Below are 27,829 nucleotides of genomic sequence, written 5' to 3'. Positions count from 1 at the left end.
TTGTCCCCAGCTTTGCTTTCTTAGCTCATTACAGGTGACATGTGCCCGGATCCTGGCAGGCTCCTCTGATCTGATAATGATTAAAGTATAGGACTGCCTACGTCTGCAGGGGAAGAACTAGATCACACGTGATTCTCTATTACAGAGTGCATGTCATGGCAGATACAGTGAGAATACTGAGTGGAGGTTTATCTACTGAGCTGGAGGCTGCTGGATTCATCATACAGGTATCTGATCACTGTGTGATCCCCATACACAGCACTTCTAATCACAGCCCTGCCTCTACACCTTACTTACTGTACTGGGGGGAGGGCATGCAGCTAAAACAGACAGATATTTCATGTTAACATGCCCATACATGCTACAATCTGATCATACAATTCTCTACAATCTACCAACATATAGGTACTGCAAGATCCTTCCCCCAACAATATCATTTCAACCCAGTCTGGAGGACCGTCAGGCTTCCTTCTCGTTAAGTAGAATCTCCAATCAGATGTGCCAAAGTTCAAAGTCACCAGATACAAATCCTGTAGCCGTAGGTGTGCGCAGCCTATTGCATTAGCATGTACATCCCAAAGCTGAAACACACACACACATTATATACAGTATCTGACCTAAATGAGTACACCCCTCACATGTTTGTAAATATTTTATTATATCTTTTCATGTGACAACACTGAAGAAATGACACTTTGCTACAATATAAAGTAGAGTGTACGGCTTGTATAACAGTGTAAATTTGCTGTCCCCTCAAAATAACTCAACATACAGCCATTAATGTCTAAACCGCTGGCAAAAGTGAGTACACCCCCAAGTGGAAAATGTCCAAATTGGGCCCAAAGTGTCAATATTTTGTGTGGCCACCATTATTTTCCAGCACTGCATTAAAGCGGTAGTATACTCTGCTTTTTAACTTTTACCTACAGGTAAGCCTATAATAAGGCTTTCCTGTAGGTAAAATGAATCTCTCCTAAACCGGCATGGTTTAGGAGATATTGGCCCTGCATGCAGCCATTGACACCAGCGGCGTGGACCTTCAGCGCTCCTTGCCGGAAAGTGAACTCCTGCACGGCTCCAGCCACTCACAGCGCCGGAGCCGCCGAACCTGGAAGAGACGCCAAGGGAATATGTCGGCTGCCTCAGCGGTGTCCATGTCAGGGCTCCGTTCTAAGGTAATGAAAAAATAGAAAAAAAGAAGTTGCATGGAAGGCTCAAACAAAGGTATATGGTGGATAAAAAACAGATAAAACTGCAAAGGCAATAAATGAATACAAAGAGGTGGACCTTCTGTTCTGTGGTTTTATCCAATGTCCATTAGCTTCTTGTATTTTGCATTTTGTATTAATTTATTGCCTTTGCAGTTTTATCTGTTTCAATAAAGTACACATTTTTATCCACCATATACCTTTGTTTGAGCCTTCCATGCAACTTCTTTTTTTCTATTTTTTCATATGTTCTCAGTTGCTTTGCTCACCGGCCACATGCCGTTAGGTACTTGGATGGCTAAATGTTTATCTGGTGTCACATCCTCACATTCTAGGACTTTCAGGACGTTTGAGTGATTTTTCTGTGGTCCTCCTCCCATCCCCCTTCCCCCATTTTTTTGCAAGTATTTCATAATGAGCTAGTATGTGATGCATACTAGCTCATTATGCCTTTGTCCTGCAGGGTTTGTTTGTTTTTTTTTTTTTTTAAGGATATAGCTGCTTTAACCCTCTTGGGCATGGAGTTCACCAGAGCTTCACAGGTTGCCGCTGGAGTCCTTTTCCACTCCTCCATGATGACATCACAGAGCTGGTGGATGTTAGAGACCTTGCGCTCCTCCACCTTCTGTTTGAGGATGCCCCACAGATGCTCAATAGGGTTTAGGTCTGGAGACATGCTTGGCCAGTCCATCACCTTTATCCTCAGCTTCTTTAGCAAGGCAGTGGTCATCTTGTAGGTGTGTTTGGGGTCATTATCATGTTGGAATACTGCCCTGCAGCCCAGTCTCCGAAGGGACAGGATCATGCTCTGCTTCAGATGTCACAGTACATGTTGGCATTCATGGTTCCCTCAATGAACTGTAGCTCCCCAGTGTCAGCAGCACTTTGGTGATATACTGTGTTTGTGTGTGTATATGTGTATATGTATATATATATATATATATATATATATATTGGATGTGATTGGACGATAGAGCTTCACCTCATTCACTAAGCTAAGTGTAAATGACCTTGCAAAGTGCCTGTTTGCCTTATGTAAATCAACCCTATGGCGTGTGAACAACTGTGGCCAGCAGCCATGTGCCAGATTTATACCCTGTACAAATCAATATCTGCCACCACTGCTGTTCACATATAACTCCTCACCTGAGCAGGTACATGTGGTTAAGGGCTCTGAGCAGCCCAGGATGCAGACAGTTTGCATCCAGGAATGGAGGTTCTGGTGGCACATAAACTGGAGGCAGTTAATTCTCCAGTCTGTATGGAGCTGTAGCACAGAGTGCTGCTGTGTCCACATGCAGAGTTCATCTATATCTGAATGCTGCAGGCCAATTGTCCTTGTTTGCCCATCTGAATGAGGTCTTCCAAAGTTTTGGTGGATCAAAGGGAGATTGCACAATCAGAATGCAACATGATTGGACAGCTTTGGTTTTCTTGAAAGCATCAGACTTGGCAGCATGTAACAAGCTTCAAGGAGCTTCCCGGAAGCCTGAATATACCCTTCGGATCCAGTCTAGGTGATTTGAAAGCAGATTTGATTGAGAGTAGTGGCTGTTGCTTTAATGAAGCTTTTAGAGGGCTATGACTGTAATTTTGACAAGCTGCAATCCATTGAGATCTGTGATCGACATTCCTAGGCTGGATCCTAAGATTGCTGTAATTGGAAATCTAAAAGCTAACCAACCACCCACCTACAAGCCGACATGGTCCTGACCAGTTTGACAGGCAGCATCGCCTCGTTTACTGTGATCAAGCGGATTCGATAGGAATACTGTACTTCGTAGCATGAACTTTGCTTTAAATAACCCTCACATAGTTAGGACGGCCCTTTTTTTTTTTTTTTTTTTTGTACAGGGCTAATGTCGCATTTTATTTGTGCTTTCATTTAAATATTATATGTCACCTAATATGAAATGTGAAAAATAAAAACCAATGTTAACACATGTAACATGATCATTGTGATTTTTTTGGATCTATGCTTGTACAGTGTCACAGGTAGTTTCACAAGTTCCCTGAGTGCTAGTCCATCAATTATTAAGGAGTGGGTTGGCACTTTGGTGAAATTGCAGTATCCTGCAAATCCTGCAGTATCCTACATAGACTAAACTTGTTAGGTACAATAGCACAAGTTATTTTTTATTGTCAAAGTCTAGGGCTGTCAAACACATTTCATTGCGGGCCGCATCAGCAATATGGTTGCCCTCAAATGGCCAGTTGTATCTGAGGTGCACAGCATGCAAGGTTCAGGGTTGCGCCACTGCAGGGTTCAGGGTTGCACCACGCACAGCGTGCAGGGTTCAGGGTTGCGCCGCGCACAGTGTGCAGGGTTCCGGGTTGCGCTACGCACAGTGTGCAGGGTTCCGGGTTGCGCTACACACAGCTTGCAGGGTTCCGGGTTGCGCTGCACACAGCGTGCAGGGTTCAGGGTTGCGCTACATACAGCGTGCAGGGTTCAGGGTTGCGCTACACACAGCATGCAGGGTTTCAGGGGTGCTCTGTTTTACAAGTAACAGCGGAAGTGGAGGGTGAGTACTGGAGGTCACAGAATAGAGTTCCAGCATGCTCCCACTGCAAAACTGAGTGCAAGGGCTACATGACAAGGCCAGGTTGGCCGGATTTTGCCCACGGACCTTGTGTTTGACATATGTGGTCTAGACTTTCAGACGGCAGTTTGATCAGGTCTGCCTGTAAGTCTTTCAGGCAGACATGATCAACCCAGCCATTGTTCTCTTTGGAGCTGTGGATGTCAGTGGACGTGTCCCCTGGAATCCAATCTAATTCTGTCCACCAAAGAAAGATGGATGGGGGATCCATTCCCCATCCATCTGGCGGAACGGATGGGATGACAGTCAGATGGAAAGGACAAACTGTCTGTTTCCATCTGACTGCCCCATAAAGAACAGTAGAGCTGTGTTTGTGTCCGCTCCGCATAGCAGAGCGGACACGGACCTGTCATCCGCCTGCTCAGCGTGGATCCGCGGAGAGATCCCCTGCTGAGCAAGTGGAAGCGCATTATGGACTCCACGCCGTGTGAAAGGGGCCTAACTCTTCCATGTATGTTACATAGCAAAGCATGCAAGAGCTAGTGGATCACATAATAAAACACAAATAGATGCATGTACAGTGTAAATAAATATTCGGGAGTTAATATTCTATGATATTGTCTTCACTGTGTGGTAACATTATAAACCTTTTTAATTCACCTTATCACTCCCTTTTTATACCAACCTTTCTCAATCGGGGTTCCTCCAGAGGTTGCTAGCGGTTCCTTGAGCAATAAACAATATCTTTCTTTCAGATAAGAAAATACTAATCTTTTTATCTGTACAGATGCCATACTTTCCACTAGCCACCAGTGCATAGCTCCCAACTGTCCCTTTCTCCTCATTTGTCCCTCATTTTGGTCTGATCTATATAGCTGTATATAAAATGCACTTTTTCCTCTTCCAAAAAGTGTTTCTCAGGGCTAAACCTTTCACCCAATTTCTAAAGTGCTGCATTTGTAAATTTCAAAAGCCAATATAAAATAAATATAGTGGTTAAAAAAAAATATATATTTTTGGGTTTAACTAATACTTTTTTTTTTTTGTATCTTTCAAGGGGCCTGGCAGGGTGTGTGTCTTATGCCTACATATATTTGCTAGTAGGTGTCCCTGGTTTCCTATAGAAAAGTATTGGGGGGTATGCCAGTGTAAGGAGCATTCTTCACCCTGACCACCAGTCCTCCCACTGACCGCCAGTGTAAGGAGGCCCTGCCCCCACTGACCACCAATGTAATGAGGCCCTGCCCCCACTGACCTCCAATGTAAGGAGGCCCTGCTCCCTCTGACCGCCAATGTAATGAGGCCCTGCTCCCACTGACCACCATTGTAATGAGGCCCTGCCCCCACTGACCTCCAATGTAAGGAGGCCCTGCTCCCTCTGATCGCCAATGTAATGAGGCCCTGCCCCCACTGACCACCATTGTAATGAGGCCCTGCCCCCACTGACCTCCAATGTAAGGAGGCCCTGCTCCCTCTGATCGCCAATGTAATGAGGCCCTGCTCCCACTGACCACCATTGTAATGAGGCCCTGCCCCCACTGACCTCCAATGTAAGGAGGCCCTGCTCCCTCTGACCGCCAATGTAAGGAGGCCCTGCTCCCACTGAGCGCCAATGTAAGGAGGCCCTGCTCCCACTGAGCGCCAATGTAAGGAGGCCCTGCTCCCACTGAGCGCCAATGTAAGGAGGCCCTGCTCCCACTGAGCGCCAATGTAAGGAGGCCCTGCTCCCACTGAGCGCCAATGTAAGGAGGCCCTGCTCCCACTGACCTCCAATGTAAGGAGGCCCTGCTCCCACTGACCTCCAATGTAAGGAGGCCCTGCTCCCACTGAGCGCCAATGTAAGGAGGCCCTGCTCCCACTGAGCGCCAATGTAAGGAGGCCCTGCTCCCACTGAGCGCCAATGTAAGGAGGCCCTGCTCCCACTGAGCGCCAATGTAAGGAGGCCCTGCTCCCACTGAGCGCCAATGTAAGGAGGCCCTGCTTCAACTAACCACCAATGCAAGGAGGCCCTGCTCCCATTCTTACCACCAATGCAAGGAGGCCCTGCTCCCATTCTTACCACCAATGCAAGGAGGCCCTGCTCCCATTCTTACCACCAATGCAAGGAGGCCCTGCTCCCATTCTTAGTGCCAATGCCAGGAGGTCCTGCTCCCATTCTTACCACCAATGCAAGGAGGCCCTGCTCCCATTCTTAGTGCCAATGCCAGGAGGTCCTGCTCCCATTCTTAGCGCCAATGCAAGGAGGCCCTGCTCCCATTCTTACCACCAATGCAAAGAGGCCCTGCTCTCATTCTTAGCGCCAATGCAAGGAGGCCCTGCTCCCATTCTTACCACCAATGCAAGGAGGCCCTGCTCCCATTCTTAGCGCCAATGCAAGGAGGCCCTGCTCCCATTCTTAGCGCCAATGCAAGGAGGCCCTGCTCCCATTCTTAGCGCCAATGCAAGGAGGCCCTGCTCCCATTCTTAGCGCCAATGCAAGGAGGCCCTGCTCCCATTCTTAGCGCCAATGTAAGGAGGCCCTGCTCCCACTGACCTCCAATGTAAGGAGGCCCTGCTCCCACTGAGCGCCAATGTAAGGAGGCCCTGCTCCCACTGAGCGCCAATGTAAGGAGGCCCTGCTCCCACTGAGCGCCAATGTAAGGAGGCCCTGCTCCCACTGACCGCCATTGTAAGGAGGCCCTGCTTCAACTAACCACCAATGCAAGGAGGCCCTGCTCCCATTCTTACCACCAATGCAAGGAGGCCCTGCTCCCATTCTTACCACCAATGCAAGGAGGCCCTGCTCCCATTCTTAGTGCCAATGCCAGGAGGTCCTGCTCCCATTCTTACCACCAATGCAAGGAGGCCCTGCTCCCATTCTTAGTGCCAATGCCAGGAGGTCCTGCTCCCATTCTTAGCGCCAATGCAAGGAGGCCCTGCTCTCATTCTTAGCGCCAATGCAAGGAGGCCCTGCTCCCATTCTTACCACCAATGCAAGGAGGCCCTGCTCCCATTCTTAGCGCCAATGCAAGGAGGCCCTGCTCCCATTCTTAGCGCCAATGCAAGGAGGCCCTGCTCCCATTCTTAGCGCCAATGCAAGGAGGCCCTGCTCCCATTCTTAGCGCCAATGCAAGGAGGCCCTGCTCCCATTCTTAGCGCCAATGCAAGGAGGCCCTGCTCCCATTCTTAGCGCCAATGCAAGGAGGCCCTGCTCCCATTCTTAGCGCCAATGCAAGGAGGCCCTGCTCCCATTCTTACCGCCAATGCAAGGAGGCCCTGCTCCCATTCTTACCGCCAATGCAAGGAGGCCCTGCTCCCATTCTTAGCACCAATGCAAGGAGGCCCTGCTCCCATTCTTACTGCCAATGCAAGGAGGCTTTTTGCCCACTGACAATTGTAAGGAGGTCCTTCTCCTACTGACCACTAGTGCTAAGAGGTTTCTTCTCCTAATGGCCCAAGATATATAAGCATTCTTCAAATTGACCACAAATGCAAGGAGTATTCTTTAAAATGATCACCAATGTAATAAGGGAGGGGGTCATTCTTTGTGCTGACCACCAATGTAATGAGCATTCTTCTCACTGTAAGGGTAACCCCAAAACTCACGGGTTTCAGTAACATTTTGACTGTTGAAGCCAGATTGAAAATTATATTTATTTAGACAAACATGTAGACAAAAGGACATGTTTGGAGAGCAAGTCAATCACATTACATTCTGTTGGCTTAATGAAAATTGCTCTAACTTCCTAAAGACTTGTATTACAATTTATACATTCTGAAGTGGGTGGCACCTATCTATCTAAAGTTTCTTTGAAGTTCCATCTCAGTCTTTGATGACATTCTTTGATATGCGAAATGGACATTTAACATAAATGTGTCACTTACAAAACTTGTTGGCTAAACAGGTCTTCAAAGGCAGAGATAGCAATCTTAACAGCTGGAGCTGCAAATGGCTCCTGAACACAACAGCTGCCATACAATACGACCTCTCACAAAACATAAATCCAATATATCTGCTTAATCACAAATCCATGCCCGATAATCATAAGTAAATATTTCATAAACAAAATGGCTGCTTCCCTTTTCCTCATCACCACTGACTACCTGAATTCTAATGTAAAGAGCATGCTTCACTCTGATCACCAATGTAAAGGGGCCCTTCTCCCACTGACCACCAATGCGAAGAGCATTCTTCATACTCGCCACCAATGTAAGGCACATTCATCCCATTGACCACCAATCTAAGGGGCATTCTTCCCACGGGCTACTAATGTAAGGAGTATTCTTCACTTTGAACACCAGGGTAAAGTCCCTTTGAACATCAGGGTAACTGTCCTGACAGCCAGTGTAAGGAGGTCCTTCTTCTATTACCTACCAATGTAAGAGGGTTTTTCTCCACTAACCAACAATATGAGGAAACATTACTGTCTGCATTTTCTTACTAGCTATTATTGTCATTTGTTTCATTTAAATTGAATGATGTCTTAAATGGCAGTCTTGGGTGTCAAAAATGATCAGCTCTTATTAATTTTCTTGTATTTATTCTTATATCTACTTACTGCCTACGCTAATGTATCCTGAGCTGTAGATATAACAATTATTACTGGGGTTCCCTGAGACCTGGAAGTAATTTTAAGGGTTCTATCATGTTAAGAATGTTTAAAGGGGCTGTTCTATAGACTTAGTAGATAAAAAGCAAATCTTTCTAATTACTTGGCAAGATAAAGAGGAGCAGCAACTAGTAATTGATGATAAACCTACTCTGTAATTTTTCTATTCTAGGGAGATCCACTCTGGAGTGCAAGACTTCTTCATACCAACCCACAAGCAATTAAGGATGTTCACACAAGGTATCTAGAAGAAATATGTTCTACTCACAACTAATGGCTCGTTTCCACTGACCGTTATGGTACGGTTCAGTACGGTAAGCAATTTTTGCCGTTTCCATTGTGGATGGTACCCTAATTCCGAACCGTACCATACCACTTTTTTGGGACCCTTTCGTTGGGGTACCAAGCACATTAGTACCGTACCAACAGGGTGGAGCTACACTCTGTAGAACTTTGATTGGTTGACAGAGAATCGTCCATCACAGCTTTCCGGCTATGCCACGCCTATCATGAAAGGGTACTATTGGCAGTGGAAACGCAAGGTGTACCGAACCGTACCGTACTGAACCGAACCGTACCGTACCACTCAGTGGTACGGTACAGCATTAGAAAACTTGCTTTTCTGTATGGGCTCATTAACATTTGTGTGTAGACCTGTGTTTTTCTGCACTTGAAAAATGAGGATCTTTGGAAGGACACACAGAAAACAAATATCACATTTCAATGGAGCATTTCCCACACTGTACTGGAGCTCTACTGCAGTTTCCATGCTGGAGCAAATTTTTACTTAAAGCAAAACTTTTCCCATAACAACTTGGATAAAAAAATAATGTTGTTTAGCAAGGAACATACATTCCACATTATTAGTTATGCTACCAAGATTAGTGTGTGCTGTAAATTGCCTCCAGCATTGTCCCTGTTTCCTATTGCTTCAGGCTGCCATTTTGCTGAAGCCCAGAGCCCCTGAGCAGAAGTAAATCATAAAGTGAAACTAAACCCATCGATTTAAAGCAGAACTTTACCCATAACATCTTGATAAAAATAATGTTCTTTATAAAGGAATATGCATTCCACATTAATAATTATGCTATCAAAATTAGTGTGTGCTGTAAATTGTCTCCAGCATTGCTCCTCTTTCTTCTTGTTGGAGGCTGCCATTTTGCTGAAGCTCAGAGCCTCTGAACAGCAGTAAATTTTAAAACGGAACTAAACCCATCAAATTAACAGTTTAAAAAAAAACAGTTATATTCCTAGAATGCCGGGATTGCTAACTGTCACATTTGCTTGTGTCCTCAACCAAACTGTCAAACCATCAAATGGCTGGTGTCATAACTGATCATATGTGCAGCAGCATCATGGCAGTTGCAGGTCAAACGGAAGCAGCTTCCTTGGCTGTAAAAGATAGGAAGGCCTAATTGCGCTTTAAGACTGTCAGCAGATCGGCTTCTACAACTTCATTAGTGCCTAAAAATAGAGAGGAACTGAGCATGAGCAGAGTAGGGTGATGCAGTGTATTACTGGATTTTAAACAGTATAGACACTTATTTATAATGTTTTATATAGCTATACCTGCAAAAGGGGCCAACTTTAAGTGATCTAGCAGGACTTCATTTTCTGACTAAAGTTCCACTTTAAGGTCTTGTTCACACCATGGTGCAGAGACATCAGATTTTCTGCACATGTTCTGCAAGGGCACAACAAAAACAATTGTTCTCTATGTGCCCTGTTCACACCACAACAAGCATTTTTTTTTTCTGCACAAAAATCTGCAACATGTGTACAGTATACACATGTATAAAAAAATGATATCAAAATTGGTGTGAATAGGGGACATAACTTATGTGCATGAAAACTGATGTCATTATGCATAAAAACTGACTAAAACACGCATGAAAACTGATGTGAAATCTGTGCGGTTGAATGAATGTATGGTGTGAATGAGTCCTAAGGCTCGGTTCACATATATGCGATGCGGGAAGGCTGCGAATTCACAGCCTGTTCCCGCATCGCACACGCACCCCCGGCAGTTCACACTGCCATATGCGATACGCTGGGGGTGTCAATGTAATCTTAACGACACCCCCAGTTTGATCGCATATCGCAGTGCGATCGTGCAGCTCGCACAGGATCGGATCGCACAAGTGTGAACCGCTGTGCGATCCGATCCTGATGCGGCTAGAAAAAAGGGTCCTGTGCGTGTTTGGTGCGGCTGCGGTGCGAATTTAGCCATACAAACTGTATGGCTAATCTCGCACCGCACAGCCGATCGCATGTAATGTCGGAGCAGTGCGCTCCGATATTACATGCGAACCCGGCACTCGCACAAGTGTGAACCGGGGCTAATAGTTTAAAAACCGTTACATTCCTGCAATGCTGGAATTGCTAACTGTCACATTTGCTTGTGTCCTCAACCAAACTGTCAAATAATCAAATGGCTGGTGTAATAACTGATCACATGTGCAGCATCATGCCAGTTGCAGATCAAACAGAAACAGCTTCATTGGCTGTAATAGATAGGTTTAAGGCTGTCAGCAGATCGGCCTCTACAAACTCTGCAGTGCCTTGATAAAGTATTCATACCCCTTGAAATTTTCAACATTTTGTCATGTTACAACCAAAAATGTAAATGTATTTTTTGGGGATTTTATGTGATAGACCAACACAAAGAGGCATATAACTGTGAAGTAGAAGGACATTTTTTTAGAAATAAATATCTGAAAAATGTGGCATGCATTTATATTCAGCCCCCCTGGGTCAATTCTTTGTAGAACCACCTTTCCCTGCATTTAAGAAAGTCTTAAAGATGTCTCTACCAGCTTTGCACATCTAGAGAGGGATATTTTTGCCCATTTGTCTTTGCAAAATAGCTCAAACTCTGTCAGATTGGGTGGAGAACGTCTGTGAACCGCAATTTTCAAGTCTTGCCACAGATTACCATTTGGATTTAGGTCTGGACTTTGACCTGGCCATTCTAATGCATGAATATGTTTGATCCAAACCATTCCATTGTAGCTCTGGCTGTATGTTTAGGGTTGTTGTCCTGCTGGAAGGTTAACATCTGCCCCAGTAAAGTCTTTTGCACACAACAGGTTTTCTTCTAAGATTGTAGAAGAAAACCTGTATTTAGATTCATCCGTTTTCCCATCAACTCTGATCAGCTTCCCTGTGCTTGCTGAAGAAAAGCATCCCCACAACATGATCTTGCCACCGCCATGGTGAGTTCAGGGTGATGTGCAATGTTGGTTTTCTGCCACACATAGCGTTTTGCTTTTAGGCCAAAAAGTTAAATTTTGGTCTCATCTGACCAGAGCACCTTCTTCCACGTTTGCTGTGTCCCCCAAATGGCTTCCCGAAAAATGCAAACAGGACTTCTCTTTTTTTTTTTAACAATGGCTTTTGTGCTGCCACGCAGCTTTAACTGTCTAGCAGTTGTTATTACATGTTATGTTATGCTATGTTATTGGTATCTTCCTTGCACCCCTGCTGTTTCTGGCTAGATGGTTTCTCCCATCCTCCATTTTCCTGCTGTAACTGCCATTTTGTTTAGTTGTTATGAGGAGACTGTAGAGTGTGGAAGCTGTGTAACTTCATTGGAAATTTACCTATGGAAAAGTCTCTATGTTTATGCCTTTGCTAACTTGAAGCATAAAGAAGTATTGGAGAACACCTCTGGAGTCTTTATTCATTGAGTAAACTATCTGTTAAAGCCATCATTCAACCTGCTGCACACACTTTCAGACTGGGGGTCTACAAGGAGGTCACAGGTACAATCGATGCTGAGACAGAACCGCTTTCTTCTTGCCACTTTTCCATAAAGGCCAATTTTGTGGAATGCATGACTAATAGTTGTCCTGTGCACAGATTCTCCCACCTTAGCTGTGGATCTCTGCAGCTCCTCCCGAGTTACCATGGGCCTCTTGGCTGCTTCTCTGATTAATGCTCTCCTTGCCCAGGGCTGTCAGTTTAAGTGGACGGCCATGTCTTGGTAGGTTTGCATTATGCCATACTCTTTCCATTTTCGGATGATGGATTGAACAGTGCTTTGTGAAATCTCTTAAAGGGCCAGGAGGCACTGGCACATAGGGGTTAATTAAACAAGCTGAAGTTAGAAGTTCATTGACTAACATGCAGAGCTGCATGAGATTTTTCACACTCCAGTTTTAGTAAATCAGCCCCAGTGTAGTTTTAACAGTCAGGGTATGTTTTGGTTTGTAATTTGGTTTACACTTGCTTAACATTTTGGTATTTTATGAGCTATCTGATCCTTTTATCTGTGCATTTTTATGTTTTAGTTTTCTCAGGAGCGGTTCTGAAGTCTTGACTACAGCTACCTACCAAGCTAGCATTAAAGGATTTGTACAACATTTGGGTGTGAATGTAGATGAGGCAGCAGAACTTTTTAATGTGGCAGTATCCCTTGCTAAAGAAGCCGCGGAAGAATTTAACATACAATCCTCAGGTAATATTTAGCAAACCCCTTACCAGAGTTAGGCCTCGTGCATGCTGGGCATTGAACCCATAAGTGTGAGATCCTAGTCCAGTGATGGCGAACCTTTTTGAGCCTGAGTGCCCAAACTGCGACACAAAACCAACTTATTTATTTCAAAGTGCCAACATCCATCACCATGCAGCACATCGCCATGCAGCACATCGCACATCTCCATCACACTGTAAACTTCTAGTACATAATATGTATCACCCTTCAGCTCACAACACTCTGTTGTCTGGCAACATCACATCAGTGAGCTACACATTACACATTGTCATGTAACTCATAGCACACCTCCTCACCATGCATCCCAACCCTCCATACAGCTCCTGGCACAGTTTCCTCTCCATCACACATCTGGTCCCCCCCCTCTGCAGCTCACCACCCCCTCCCCCTTCTGCTGTGGTATGCAGTGACACTCATGTAGCCCATCATGCTCCCTCTGCCCACACACCCATTACACATGCCCATAGCACAGAACACGGTCACATACCACAGCTCATTACCAGCTGCTCCTGACTCATCTCTGGGCTTTCTCCCCAATGGAACGAAGCGGCTGCATTCGGCAACCCCCGGGCAAAAAAACACCCACTTCTCCCGCGCTAGTCAATTGGCTGTTCATTCCCTGGACGAGGGAGGTGATTGGCCACCCAGTCGATTGGCTGTTCATCCCAAGGCTGGGGGAGGTGATTGGCCGCCCTTCCTGCTGGTCTGTGAGTTGGTCCCGCAGCGAGTCAAAGTGCTGCGCTATGCATTTCAATAGATGCACACAGCCTGGCTTGGGATTAAGCCTGCACGAGTGCCCTCATAGCAAGCAGCTACCGTCTGATACCTCCCATTTCCACAACTAAGCCCTAAGTGGTGAAACTCATCAGAATGGGTGGTTTCTGGGCTGGTACTATAGCAAAGGTTATTGCTGAAATTCTGGCTGTTACATAGGACCAAGTTTTATTCACATAAATACAGTCGGAAAAATAATTATTTGATCCCTTGCAGATTTTGTAAGTTTGCCCACTTGCAAAGAAATGAAGGTTCTATAATTTTTATTATAAGTGTATTTTAAATGATAGAGACAGACGCATCGATGACCCATCTTCAGTGTTCTGGTTGGGGGAAGACGGTTCTCATCCGAGATTTTACAATACATGGCCCCGTCTATTGGCCCCTCAATGCAGCAAAGTCGGCCTGTACCTTTAGCAGAGAAACAACCCCAAAGCATAATGTTTCTACTTTTGTGCTTGACTGTAGGGATGGTGTTCTTAGGGTCATAGTCAGCATTTTTCTTCCTCCAAACACAGCAATGACCCCAAACATACTACCAAGGCAATAAAGAAGTGGCTCAAGAAGAAGCACATTAAGGTCATGGAAAGGCCTAGCCAGTTTCCAGACCTATAGAAAGTTTATGGAGGGAGCTAAAACTTCGAGTTGCCAAGTGACAGCTATGAAATTTTAAGGATTTAGAGAAGATCTGTAAAGAAGAGTGGACTAAAATCCCTCCTGAGATGTGAGCAAACCTGGTCACCAACTACAAGAAAGATCTTATCTCTGTGCTTGCCAACACGGGTTTCTCCACCAAGCACTAAGTCATGTTTTGCTTGGGGATCAAATACATATTTTACTCACTGAACTGCAATTTTTAACTTTTGTATTGTGTTTTTTTCTGGATTTTTGGTTCATATTCTGTCTCTATCATTTAAAATACACCTTTGATAAAAATGATAGACCCATCATTTCTTTGTAAGTGGGCCATCTTACACAATCTGCAGGAGATCAAATAAGTATTTTCCCCACTGTATACAAATCCTCTTCACTTAGGATGGGGGTGCATTATGATGATAAAATACTGTATGTGACATTGGTAATTATTTTTGCCTGGTATTTCCTGACCTATCAAGTTCTTTTGAGTAAAGGTTTTTTTTTCTTGTTTTGTTTTTTTGTGCCTTTTCAGAAAAAAGAAATATTTTAATTGCGGGATCTATTGGCCCTTATGGAGCATTTCTTCATGATGGCTCTGAGTATACAGGAAGTTATGTCAAAGACCTGAGTATTGAGGTATGTTACAGAATCGGTTTAATATAAAACAGCTGGTGCTTACCCTTGCCTACAGAAAGAAATGAGCATAAGCGTCAATGAATAGTTCTGTCATTTTGAATGTTCCAAATACATTGTAGATACACTAGCAACAGAAGTGCTATCAGTAGTGAACTCTTACACTGGTACTGATGATTGCCTATTGACAGAAAATCATTTTGCAAAGTAAAGAAAGTAAATCTACTCCCTGCTCTGTCTAGCTTTGCAGACTCAGATGAGATCCTGAGATAACAGTCCAGACTTGTAAGCTCTGATGCCGCAGTAAAATCCAAAGATAAATGCTCCTTGGTGGTCAGCAAATAAATGGTTGGTTCATGCTACCTGCATGGTAAAACGCAGCATTTTTCCATAAAGGAAGTGTTGGTTCTAGTTGGCAGTGCCAAAACACTGTTTCCTGTGGTTTTTTTTTTTTAACTTTATTGAACTGTCACAGTGGGCACAATTCCCCAGAGCTGGGACAAGGGGTGGGCAGGAGGGACGGTTGCCCTGGGCGCAATAGTTTATAGCAAGAATTGGGGGGCACCTTGACCCTAACCCTAAGGGAAGGGAGGCGCAGTTTGGCATCCTTGCCCTGGGCGCTGGATGACCTTGTCCCGGCACTGCAATTCACTAAAGGTTATGGCATTCGTTATGACGGTCATATGACCACTTAACCACTTGCTAACCGCCGTCAATATATTTACTGCGGCAGTCAGCCGCTCCTGGGCAAACCGACATAGTACTACGTCGCTCGCCCAGGAGCCTGAAGTGGGCGAACGAGCGCCGCTCGTTCACATGTTTATAGCGCAAAAAATAAAAATCACACAGGTGATCAAATATCACCAAAAGAAAGCTCTGTTTGTGGGAAAAAAAGGACGTCAATTTTGTTTAGGTACAGCGTCGCACGACCCTGCAATTGTCTGTTAAAGTCACACAATGCCGAATCGCAAAATAGGGCCTGGTCTTTGAGCAGCCAAATCCTCCGGGGCTTAAGTGGTTAAAGCATGCTATAATGAAAATGTCAATTCACTGTTGCTCGTATGCAGTATTTAGTGCAAAAACACTCGTTAAATACCGCATAAAAAGCATTTAAGTCAATTCACAGAAGGAAATAAATGTAAAAAATGCATGCGGTAGTTGTGTACTGGTCCAAGCTTGCTATAACTATGCGATTGGTTTAAAAAATAGGTGGGAAAGTGCATGCTGGAGCGGGTATTAGCTAGAGTGACTTTAGTCAGGACTTGTTTCTTGAGGCCAGTAGACGGCCTAGCAAAGAGAATGGAGCTCTTTGACTTCAGTCTTTTGGAAGGTAAAGCAATGCAGAAGAGGAGGAGATCTCAAGTGGTCCAATTTATGGAAAGAAGCTTTAGGGAGCAATGGAGCTACGGGTAAGCTCCGATACAGGACAGAACAATGCAGACCTGCTGTTGCAGTGCGCTTGATGTCTGTGTTTAAGTGTGAATGGGGCTCATAGCAGATAACTGTTTCTGTGTGCTCATGCGGAAGTGCAGAAAAACACTGTCCTTCGCACAGTACTATGAACAAGTTCTAACAAATAAATAGCACAGTATTAATTAAATCCAGGGGCAGGCCTGATAGTGGTACCAGAAGATCTGTTTATTGTTTCATCAGCCGAGGTACCAGCAATGTTTCCCTCCTGCACTTTGTATTGCAATACTACACCCCAAGCGGTTGGGCATGCGATCACATGCACGGTCCTATTGACTTCAGTGGCGTAATTGGCAAGCTGGACCACCTACCAAAAGTGACTTGCTGAGTCAAATTAGCTGCATTACAGTTGCGAAAATGTGATTGGACCTTAGTGGCTCCAGTGTTCTTTTGAAAGTGGGCATTCAGAGGAGGTAAAAGCGCACATCAACTGCCTGTTTTTACCACACATGTGGCTTAAGCCTGTGAGTTAGCTATTCATAGCACATTTTGTTGATGTATTTATTTGGAACATTGTATCATTGGAGTTATAGGAATTTACAGAATTATTCATACCTCAGTAGTGTTCATTTAGACCCCTTTAACATGGGGCCATTGTTTCGATAAACAGGGGATCTGTGAGATGATCCCCTGCTGTTTGGAGCAGAGCAGGCGGGTGATATATCTATGTCCCATCAGTATCTACAGAGTAGACACGGACAGAGCTCGCTCTGCTCCATGGGTGGCCAAGAGTAAACGGACTCCGTTGTCTGTTTATACTCGGCTACCTTCGATCCTCTCCTCTAAGCAGGAGAGGATGGAGTCCTCTCCTGTTTTTTTTTTTTTTTTCTTTTAGCGGGCCAGATCGGACACAAGTCCGATGACACCCACTTGTCCATAGGGATGAATGGATCTTCTGAATGCCCATCTGAAAGGAGCCTTAAGCCCCGTACACATGCATCGAAAATTGGCAGGGAATTTTCATCCAACGTCCGATCTGCCTATTTTCGGCTTGTTAGTATGACGCTTCCGACACCCGACTCCGACTTTTCGGCCTAAAAAATCTGGTGTGCAGGCTATAAAATTTTTGTTGGCCGTCAAAACACGGCCGATTTTCATGCAGTCAGTACAGATTTAGACAGGGAAAAATCTTATGAGCAAGACTGGGCATGCTCAGATAAGAAAGAACACAAAGAAAGCAAACCAACACATGACATCACTTCTGAAGCAGATTTTTGTTGGGCGAGAAAATTTGTGTGCAGTCTAGGCACATTCCAACCAACAAAACACAACTTGGACAAAAGACAATCGTTGCGTGTGTACGAGGCTTTAGTCTATAGGTGAGAACAACAACTGATTTATAATAAATACATTATTTATTTTTGGATGATTTATCTTAATCAGCAAGGCTGCTGCAAATAGGACATAATTAATAGACTTTCCTCTTTCCATTGGTGCACTAGACTTTACCACCATACGGTTTAGAATCTGTTCCAGAAGCTATTAATGTTATACTAGTCTACTAAGGCAACTAAATTGTTTTGTCTCTGGTTACAGGAGTTAAAGAACTGGCATCGGGTACAGATGCAGTGCCTGGCATCTGCTGGAGTTGATCTATTTGCTATAGAGACTATTCCTAGTCAAAAGGAGGCAGAATCCCTGGTACAGGTTCTCAGGGAGTTCCCAAATTCCAAAGCTTGGCTGTCCTACTCCTGTCAGGTTAGTGTGTTGTAATTAAAGAATCCCCTATGGCAGGGGGTCTCCAAACTTTTTAAAAAAAGGGCCAGTTGGCCAAATTACTGTCCTTTTAAACTTTAGGTGGGCCAGACTGTGGCCAGTGGAGGAGGAAAATGTCTTGGCATCAGTGGGGTTAAACCATGCCCGATCATTTTTAGTATCTCACAAAAGTGAGTACACCCCTCACATTTTTGTAAATATTTTATTATATCTCTTCATGTGACAACACTGAAGAAATTACACTTTTCTACAATGTAAAGTAGTGAGTGTACAGCTTGTGTAACAGTGTAAATTTGCTGTCCCCTCAAAATAACTCAACACACAGCCATCACTGCCTAAACTTCTGGCAACAAAAGTGAGTACACCCCTAGGTGAAAATGTCCAAATTGGGCCCAATTAGCCATTTTCCCTCCCTGGTGTCATGTGACTCGTTAGTGTTACAAGGTCTCAGGTGTAAATGAGGAGCAGGTGTGTTTAAATTTGGTGTTATCACTCTTTCTCTCATACTGGTCACTGGAAGTTCAACATGGCACCTTGTGGCAAAGAACTCTGAGGATCTGAAAAATATAATTGTTGCTCTACATAAAAATGGCCTAGACTATAAGAAGATTGCCAAGACCCTGAAACTGAGCTGCAGCAAGGTGGCCAAGACCATACAGCAGTTTAACAGGACAGGTTCCATTTAGAACAGGCCTCGCCATGGTCGACCAAAGAAGTTGAGTGCACATGCTCCGCATCCTATCCACAGGTTGTCTTTGGTGAATAGACGTATGAGTGCTGCCAGCATTGCTGCAGAGGTTGAAGGGGTGGGGGGGTCATCCTGTCAGTGCTTAGACCGTACACCGATTCAAATTGGTCTGCATGGATGTCATCCCAGAAGGAAGCCTCTTCTAAAGATGATGCACAAGAAAGCCTGCAAACAGTTTGCTGAAGACAAGCAGACTAAGGACATGGATTACTGGAACCATGTCCTGTGGTCTGATGAGACCAAGATAAACTTATTTGGTTCAGATGGTGTCAAGCGTCTGTGGTGGCAACCAGGCGAGGAGTACAAAGACAAGTGTGTCTTGCCTACAGTCAAGCATGGTGGTGGGAGTGTCTTGGTCTGGGCTGCATAAGTGCTGCCGGCACTAGGAAGCTAAAGTTCATTGAGGGAACCATGAATGCCAACATGTACTGTGACATATTGAAGCAGAGCATGATCCCGTTCTTTTGGAGACTGAGCCACAGGGCAGTATTCCAACATAATGACCTCAAACACACCTCCAAATCAATACTGCCTTGCTAAAGAAGCTGAGGGTAAAGGTGATGGACTGGCCAAGCATGTATCCAGACCTAAACCCTATTGAGCATCTGTGGGGCATCCTCAAACAGAAGGTGGAGGAGCGCAAGGTCTCTTAACATCCAACAGCTCTGTGATGTCGTCATGGAGGAGTGGAAGAGGACTCCAGTGGCAACCTGTGAAGCTCTGGTGAACTTCATGCTCAAGAGGGTTAGGACAGTGTTGGAAAATAATGGTGGCCACACAAAACCTTGACAATTTGGTCCCAATTTCAGCTTTTTCACTTAGGGGTGTACTCACTTTTGTTACCAGCGGTTTAGACATTAATAGCTGTGTGTTGAGTTATTTTGAGGGGACAGCAAATTTACACTTTTATACAAGCTGTACACTCACTACTTTACATTGTAGCAAAGTGTCATTTCTTCAGTGTTGTCACGTAAAAAGGTATAATAAAATATTTACAAAAATGTGAGGGGTGTACTCACTTTTGTGAGATACTCTAAATGGGAATAGTGCCCCATGGTTGGTATTAAGGGGAGTAATAGTGCCCCATCGTTAGTATCAGTGGGAGATACTGAGCCCCATCATTGGTGTCAGTGGGAGAAATCATTTTCCATTGTTGTTGTCAGTAATATTGTTCCATCATTAGTGTCAGTGGGAGGAATAGTGCCCCATCATTGGTGTCAGTGAGAGGAATAGTGCCCCATCATTGGTGTCAGTGGGAGGAATAGTGCCCTGTCATTGGTGTCAATGGAAGGAATAGTGCCCCGTCATTGGTGTCAATGGAAGGAATAGTGCCCCGTCATTGGTGTTAGTGGGAGGAATAGTGCCCCTGTCATTGGTGTCAGTGGGAGGAATAGTGCCCTATCATTGGTGTCAGTGGGAGGATTAGTGCCCCGTCATTGGTGTCAGTGGGAGGAATGGTGCCCTGTCATTGGTGTCAGTGGTAGGAATGATGACCCATCATTGGTGTCAGTGAGAGGAATGATGCCCCATCATTGGTGTCAGTGAGAGCAATAGTGCCCCACCCATCATTGGTGTCAGTGAGAGGAATAGTGCCCCATCATTGGTGTCAGTGAGAGGAATAGTGCCCCACCCATCATTGGTATCACTGAGAGGAATAGTGCCCCATCATTGGTATCAGTGGGAGGAATAGTGCCCCATCATTGGTGTCAGTGGGAGGAATGGTGCCCCATCATTGGTGTCAGTGGGAGGAATAGTGCCCTTTCATTGGTGTCAGTGGGAGGAATAGTGCCCCATCATTGGTGTCAGTGGGAGGAATAGTGCCCCATCATTGGTGTCAGTGGGAGGAATGATGACCCATCATTGGTGTCAGTGAGAGGAATAGTGCCCCATCATTGGTGTCAGTGGGAGGAATGGTGCCCCATCATTGGTGTCAGTGGGAGGAATGGTGCCCCATCATTGGTGTCAGTGGGAGGAATAGTGCCCTTTCATTGGTGTCAGTGGGAGGAATAGTGCCCTATCATTGGTGTCAGTGAGAGGAATAGTGCCCCATCATTGGTGTCAGTGGGAGTTATAGTGTCCTTTCATTGGTGCCAGTGGCAGGAACTATGGCTCACTGTTGATGACGGTGGGGAGGAATAATGCCTCAAGGGCTGGATAAAAGCATGCAAAAGGCTGCAGTTTGGAGACCACTGCCCTATTGGTATATATGGTGCACCTTGTGTCTGCATTTCATGTTGCCCATTCTCTCTGCTGCGAGAGTATGTAGCTAACCCAAAAACCTTCATCTTTGTGCATTGTGGGTTATGGGGACATCGGCTGCTACAAGTGTGTGCTAGGAGATCCACAACATTTAGACTGGGTTCACATATGTGTGGGGCCTTTTTCAGTGCAATTTGTAATAGGAGTCAGGTGCGATTTTCATTCAGCGGTTCAGGTGAAAATGTTTAAAGTGTATGACACTGAAAATCGTACCTGACTCTTTTTAAAATCGCGCTGTGGCCAGCCCGCACATACAGTATGTGAACCAGCTCCATAGAAAGCCAGTCTGGTTCACATATCATGTGAACTGGATGCTGTTCAAAACTTATCCCATCTGCATATATAAGTGAACCGCGGCTTAAGGTATAGTTTTTATCTGTGTAACTATTTACCCAGAGTTTAACTTTAAGGGCGAGTCAAGCAAAGTATATACCATGTTCCTCCTTTGCTTCACAGTGGCTGTGTTTGAAGTGGTTGGAGGGTTAATGGTAAGAAGATCTGGTAAATAAATCATTCTGCCAGAGTTCAGGAGATCTGGCAAGTTTGGTCATTTTCACTCTTGCCTTCATATTTAGCAATTATTTATTCTGTCATATCATTCTTTGAATATTTAAGAAACCTGTATCAAGAGTGTGTGCTTTTTCAAACTCATTTTTTGTGTTTATTTCCTTACCATCTAGTTATGTGATGTGTCCTTTTCTTCTGTTTCATGTAGAATATATCGTCTACCAGTTATGGAGATAAGTTTGAAGAAGCAGTGAAAGTTTCAACAGGAACACCCCAGCTGGTGGCTATTGGAGTGAATTGCTGTTCCCCTGATTTCATTAGCCCCCTCTTATCTTTAGCCAACAAAAAAAGCAGTCTACAGATCGACTGGATTGTTTATCCTAACAGAGGAGAGAAATGGGATCATGACATGGGGTAAATTCATTTAGGAGCTGTCTTGCTTTCTTTAAAAAAAAAAAAATGATATATAGGAAACCCCATCCAAAAAAAAGTAGGGTCCCCCTAAAAAATCCACACCAAATCCTAATCTGAGCATGCACCACCTTTCCCCTTAAACCATATTAGGCCACTTGCCCTCAACAGGGGTATGTACTTTGCCAAGGAACACCCCTCCCCCCAGCAAAGCAAAATGTTGATGAGGACAAGGGCCTCTTCCCCACAACCCTGGCCCGGTGGGTGTGCCCGGTGGGTGTCCAGGTCTGCGGGGGCTTATTAGAATCTAAAAGCTCCCAATAACAACACGGGGGCGCCCAAATACTATGCACAAAAATGTAATTGTGCTAAACATGTTATCGCATATATTGACCATAATGCTGGACTAAGAGCAATAATTCTAGGCCCATGGTTTGTGGTTATCTCTAAACGAATGAGCTGTATGGCCAGGGTTGGGGGGAATAGGCCCATGTCCTCATCAACTTGGAGACAATGAAGGTACCCACCTTCTGTTGTGGTCATGTGGCCTGGTGATGTTTAGGTGGAGGGGTGCACACACGCTCATTTACACCCCCTTCTTCTCTTCCTTGGCCTACCAGGCTGCAGACCTAGATGAACATCTGGTGTGGATTTTTGGGGGAACCTACTTTTTTTTTTTTTTTTTGCAGGCAAGTTCAAAAAGGACTGGTATAGAATTTAGGGGGCCTTGTGCTTTTTTTTTTTTTTTTTGGATTGGATCCCCAGCCTTGTAAGTGAAAGGGGCAGGTGATGTCACTGGTTCTTAGGTGCATGCACTGCTGAGTCCTTGACAGCCTCCCTAACAACCACCGACAGTGGGAAGCGGTCATCTATAATAGCAGCAGTAGTAGTAGTAGTGCTACTATTATACATGACGTTCAGCTACTTCCTCACACGTAAGTGTCGGGGGCTAATGTGTGAACTTATGTTTGGACCAAACCTTAAAGTGGCTCTGAAGACAGAAGGTTTTTTACCTTTATGCATTCTATGCATGAAGATAAAAAAAAAAAAAAAACTCTGTGTGCAGCAGCCCCTTAACCTGAGCCCCATCGCGATCCAGCAATGTGCACATGAGCCTTGACTCGCCAGGGACCCTCCCTCCTTAGCTGAGACAGCAGCGGGCGCCATTGGCTTCTACTGCTGTCAATCACAGCCAGTGAGCCAATGAGGAAAGAGAGAGGACATGGTCGAGCCATGGCTCTGCGTGTGAATGGACATACAGAGCAGCGACTCAGGAGCAAGCCTGCTCATGTGCCCCATAGCAAGCCTGCCTGTTATAACGTTTGTTATTTAAAAAGAAAAAAAAAAAAAAACTTGCCTTTTTTAATATCACTTTAAGTTCATCCCTATTCGTGTTATTGGTTTAAATCTCAACTCCAGTCAGAACCTTAATTTTTGGGTGTTTTTTTTTTGTTCAGGATAAAGTAGGGAGGGGTTGGAATCTCTCTCTGCTTTCCCCTTAACTGTCCCAGTGAGAGGGGGGCAGTGGGACAGAAAGTGATGGGGAAATTATTCAAGCAAGAGTAGGGAAGTGGTAATACTTACTGATCTAGTGACTTTTGTTCCTCTGATTTCTTTTTTTCTTGATGTCATAGGAATTAATAGTGAGAAATCTCCCCAGTAGAGTTACAATTATAAAAAACTAACAGAAACTCTAACCCTTCTCTACAATTAAAAACGAACAACAACATTTTTGGTTAGAGTTGTGCTTTGTAAAGTCAGAATGTTTTTTTTATCTTAGTGCATTCTATGCATTAAGATAAAACAACCTTCTGTGTCCAGCGGCCCCCCTCAGCCCCTCTAATACTTACCTGAGCCCATCTCTATCCAGTGATGTTGCAGGAGAGACTCTGCTGCCTGGAACTCCCCTCATTGGCTGGGACAGCAGTGGAGTGCCATTGGCTCAAAGTCATTGAGCCAATGAGGAGAGGGAGGGGTGGGGCTTCATGTCTACATAGACACAGGGAACTGCGGCTCAACTCGGGTGCCCCCATAGCAAGCTGCTTGCTGTGGGGGCATGTAACAGGAGGGAGGGACCGGAGAAGAGGAGGATCTGGGCTGCTCTGTGCAAAACCAACTACACAGAGCAGGTAAGTGTAACATGTTTGTTATTTCGAAGCAAAAAAACAAAAATTTACAATCACTTTAACCACTTAAGCCCCGGAAGATTTTACCCCCTTCCTGACCAGGGGGTATTTTGCGATTCGGCACTGCATGACTTTAACGGACAATTGCGCGGTCGTGCGACGCTGTACCTAAACTAATTTGGCGTCCTTTTTTCCCACAAACAGAGCTTTCTTTTGGTGGTATTTTATCACCTGTGCGATTTTTTGATCATGCGCTATAAACAAAAAAAGAGCGTCAATTTTGCAAAAATAACAATATTTTTCACATTTTTTATATGAAATTCCCCCAAAAAAATGTAAAAATCAAAATTTTTTAACATTTTCGGTCAATTTGTTTTATGCTACATATGTTTGGTAAAAAAAATCGCAAAAAGCGTATTTTGGTTGGTTTGCGCAAAAGTTATCGCGTTTACTAACAAAGGGAAAGATTTTTGTCATTTTTGTTGTTTTTTTTTTTTTAACGCGTAATGGCGGCGATCTGCGATTTTTTTTTTTTTGCAGTACTGCGACATTGCGGCGGACAGATCGGACCCTTGACTGACATTTTTGACACTTTTGGGGTTATCAGTGACATTTCTACAGTAATCAGTGCTATAAATATGCACTGTTACTGTAAAATTACACTGGCAGTGAAGGGGTTAACTTTATTTGAGAGGGAGGGGCTGTGTGTGTCCCTAGGGGCGTGATTCTAACTGTGATTGGCTGTGGCTTGAGGTGTAGGAACAATGATCAACGGTCCTACATAGTAGAACCATATGATCATTGTTTCTACACAGGGGAGAATGACAGGCGGCTTGTTTACACTAGCCGCCTGCCTTTCTCCCCCGACGATTGCCGAGTGACCGGCGGACATCGGGTCCGCCGTTCACACGCGCGGGGGGGGTACGTCACCGCGCGGGAGCGCGCCCGCTCCCCAGAGCCTCACAGGCTAGCGACGTAGACCTACGTCGCTCTGCCTGTGAGGGGCTGACTGCCGCAGTAAATATACTGTGCGCAGTCGGCAAGTGGTTAAGTTGCCTTTGGAAGACTTGGAAACACAAGCCTGTTCACTTTTCATATGTGCTACTGTATGCATGGGGTGTCCAGTACACCTTTCAGGAAAACACTAGTAAAGTCTAGTAAAATCCATACATACATTTTTCAGTAGCTATTAAAAGCCACCTGCTATTTTCCTATTTGAATAACATGTGTTCAAGACCAGGTTTAAGGTTGAAAATACTGACTTGTGTCACATTTTATTTCTTGTTTAGCTGGCAAAGCACTAGTAATGAAAAACCTATATCTGCACATGCTCTTGAATGGTTCCAGTTAGGAGCTAGATGGATTGGTAAGTATGAGTTGCCTTCTCTTACATTTTATGAACTGGTTCCAAACATTGTAACAACAACTGTATATATACAGTTAAATAGCTTTTCCCCATACCTGTTCTCAAGTCCCCTACAGTATATTGACGTAGGTAGCTCATCTCCCTGCTGGGACACTGATTATTCCACTTGTGCATGCCTTGTATCAGCAGTATATGTACCGTTGGCAGGACTCGATGGTTCTGGTGTAATGAAAACATATTGACAAACTACCTGTTCTCTACAAATGGCTCTGTTAAATTATACAGAAAGAGTTGCCTTCATCAAGCTTAGTTTTATTTAGTCCCACTCATGTGGTTCTTCTGACCCTACACACAAAGCTGGCTAATTTAGTTGAATATGTACAATTTTTTGTGGAATAAATAGAAAAATAATTATATGCTTCTTCAGCTTTAGAAAGGTTATATTTACATTAGCTGATATTGTCACAGCCTCCCTTTATATGATCTCTCACAAAGCGAAATAGAAAATATAAAGCTTTTACTTTATAATTGACAGTGGGGTTGATTTACTAAAACTGGAGAGTGCAACATCTGGTACAGTTCTGCATAGAAACTAATCAGCTTCTTTTTTTTTTTTTTGTGTGAAATCTTAAAGTAGAACTATAGGCAAAGCAAGCTTTTTTTTCATTTTGGATAGAGTAAGGGAGGGTTTAACCCCCCGGTCAGATTTTTTTTCGCTATCTGTGTCCCATTGGGGAGATTTCCCTTCACTTCCTGTCCCATAGCCAAACAGGAAGCGAGAGGAAATCTCTGCTAATTAAGGGAATACCTTGGGGACTCATGGTCACCAGAATCAGTGTTCCCCATTGGAAGATGTCTCTTCTATTACTTTTCTGGGGAAACCCCAAAATTTTGTATTTTCTTTTGCTTTCACTTTCAATGACAATGGTAAACAGAACAAATAAAGAGGATGGATCTCTCCTTAACAGTGGCACAGATCTAAAACAAATATTCTGGATAAATGCTCAGCTAATATGCATATTAGCAGCCAATTTAAAGCGTTTGTTACCCCCAACACTCCATATTCCTGATAAGTGCCTGCTTTACCATGTACTTGTATAAGAAAGTATCCTGTGGGACAGTAGACAGGACTTTCTTACTTAATCTAATACTTATCTTGTATAAAAAAGATGACACTCACACAAACTGTTGGATTGAAAAAGGCCGCGGCCGTTTATTATTTATTTAAATAACATTAAAACTCATCAAAGCTTTCAGCTCATAAATAATAAACCCGACACTACGATCCAGGTTTATAATAATAAAATATTCAATAAAAAATATCCAAATCAAATCATATAACTTAAACATATCGTCCCCCTTTGCAGCTTACAAAGGTGACCCAAAATAATAGAAACTGGCCGCGACAAAAACAAAAGGGGAGGGGGGAGGGGAACCGCTCGCTCCAGGCTTCTGAGGTGGTCTGAGGGTCCCGCTATCTGTGCGCCCCCTTAAATAAGGCTGGGCTGAGGTAAAGAAGGCGGGAAACTTATCTGGAAAAAACAAGTACCTTACACAATTTCCCTAGCTACCTAAACCTCTAACTATGATAGGGGCTTATTCAACCAATCAGCAACTGTAAATTTATTATTCCCCTTAGTAACTCAATTCTCCTCACAAAAACCCGCCAAACTGAATTCCTGTCATAGCTAACTGCCTGTCACTGTCCCATATAGAAAAGGGGCTTATGAAACCCCTTTTCTTTCTATTCTCTTTGCATTACTTCCTTTATGTGAAATTCCTGGTGTTTCTGCCAGTCCCCTTGCTTTCCTATTAAAAACTGACCACACTAAAGCAGGAGAGCACAGCGTGGTCAGTTCTCTAGCTATGCTGGGAATTCTGTGTCCTGACACGCCCCCAATGCACAGCCATTCCCTTGGAAGCTCAGTGTGCTGCTGCTTCTCCTCCTTCCAGCTCTTATGCAGCTGAGAACGCAGGGAATGTGATCACAAAAAAGGTATTTATAATGTTTTTGTATATCTATACAAAAATGTTAAGCATTCCATTTCTAATTTAAACTGAATTGTTTTTTTTTTTTTACAAGGTGATCATTTATAATCACATTAATCTTTAAATAACACAATAATGATAAACTTTTTAATGACGATTTTACAATATCAGTTGCTATATCTATGTTTATTACAGGAGGCTGCTGCCGGATCACTCCATCTGAGATTGAGAGTCTACGAAAAACTTTATTGACCAGAGGTCCACACAAGCAATAAATATATATTCCAAGTGCACTGTAAAAAGATTTGTAATGCATTTAAGGATAGTAAAATGAGTTTTGGGTTTAGTTTTTAAATGTC

General features: G+C 44.1%; 2 protein-coding genes across 2 annotated transcripts in view; one reads left to right on the top strand and one right to left on the bottom strand.

Moving 5' to 3' along the window:
• The window catches only part of LOC309548155 (DNA excision repair protein ERCC-5 homolog), a 137,448-nt gene that overhangs the window by 61,772 nt on the left and 47,847 nt on the right, over window positions 1-27,829 (bottom strand). The gene's annotated exons all lie outside the window — the stretch shown is intronic.
• On the top strand, window positions 153-27,814 carry LOC309545164 (uncharacterized protein). Its single transcript, XM_082244302.1, has 8 exons — window positions 153-227; window positions 8,513-8,580; window positions 12,633-12,799; window positions 14,778-14,881; window positions 17,885-18,046; window positions 21,787-21,992; window positions 25,405-25,481; window positions 27,666-27,814. The coding sequence occupies exons 1-8, from the start codon at window positions 156-158 to the stop codon at window positions 27,743-27,745; spliced, it is 936 nt and encodes a 311-aa protein (XP_082100428.1). The 5' UTR covers window positions 153-155; the 3' UTR covers window positions 27,746-27,814.

This window comes from Pelophylax lessonae (assembly GCF_965119305.1).
Source record: "Pelophylax lessonae genome assembly, chromosome: 2".
NCBI classification, from domain to species: Eukaryota; Metazoa; Chordata; class Amphibia; order Anura; family Ranidae; genus Pelophylax; species Pelophylax lessonae.
The sequence above is the reverse complement of the archived record's forward strand: the minus strand, read 5'-3'. Positions and strand labels throughout refer to the sequence as shown.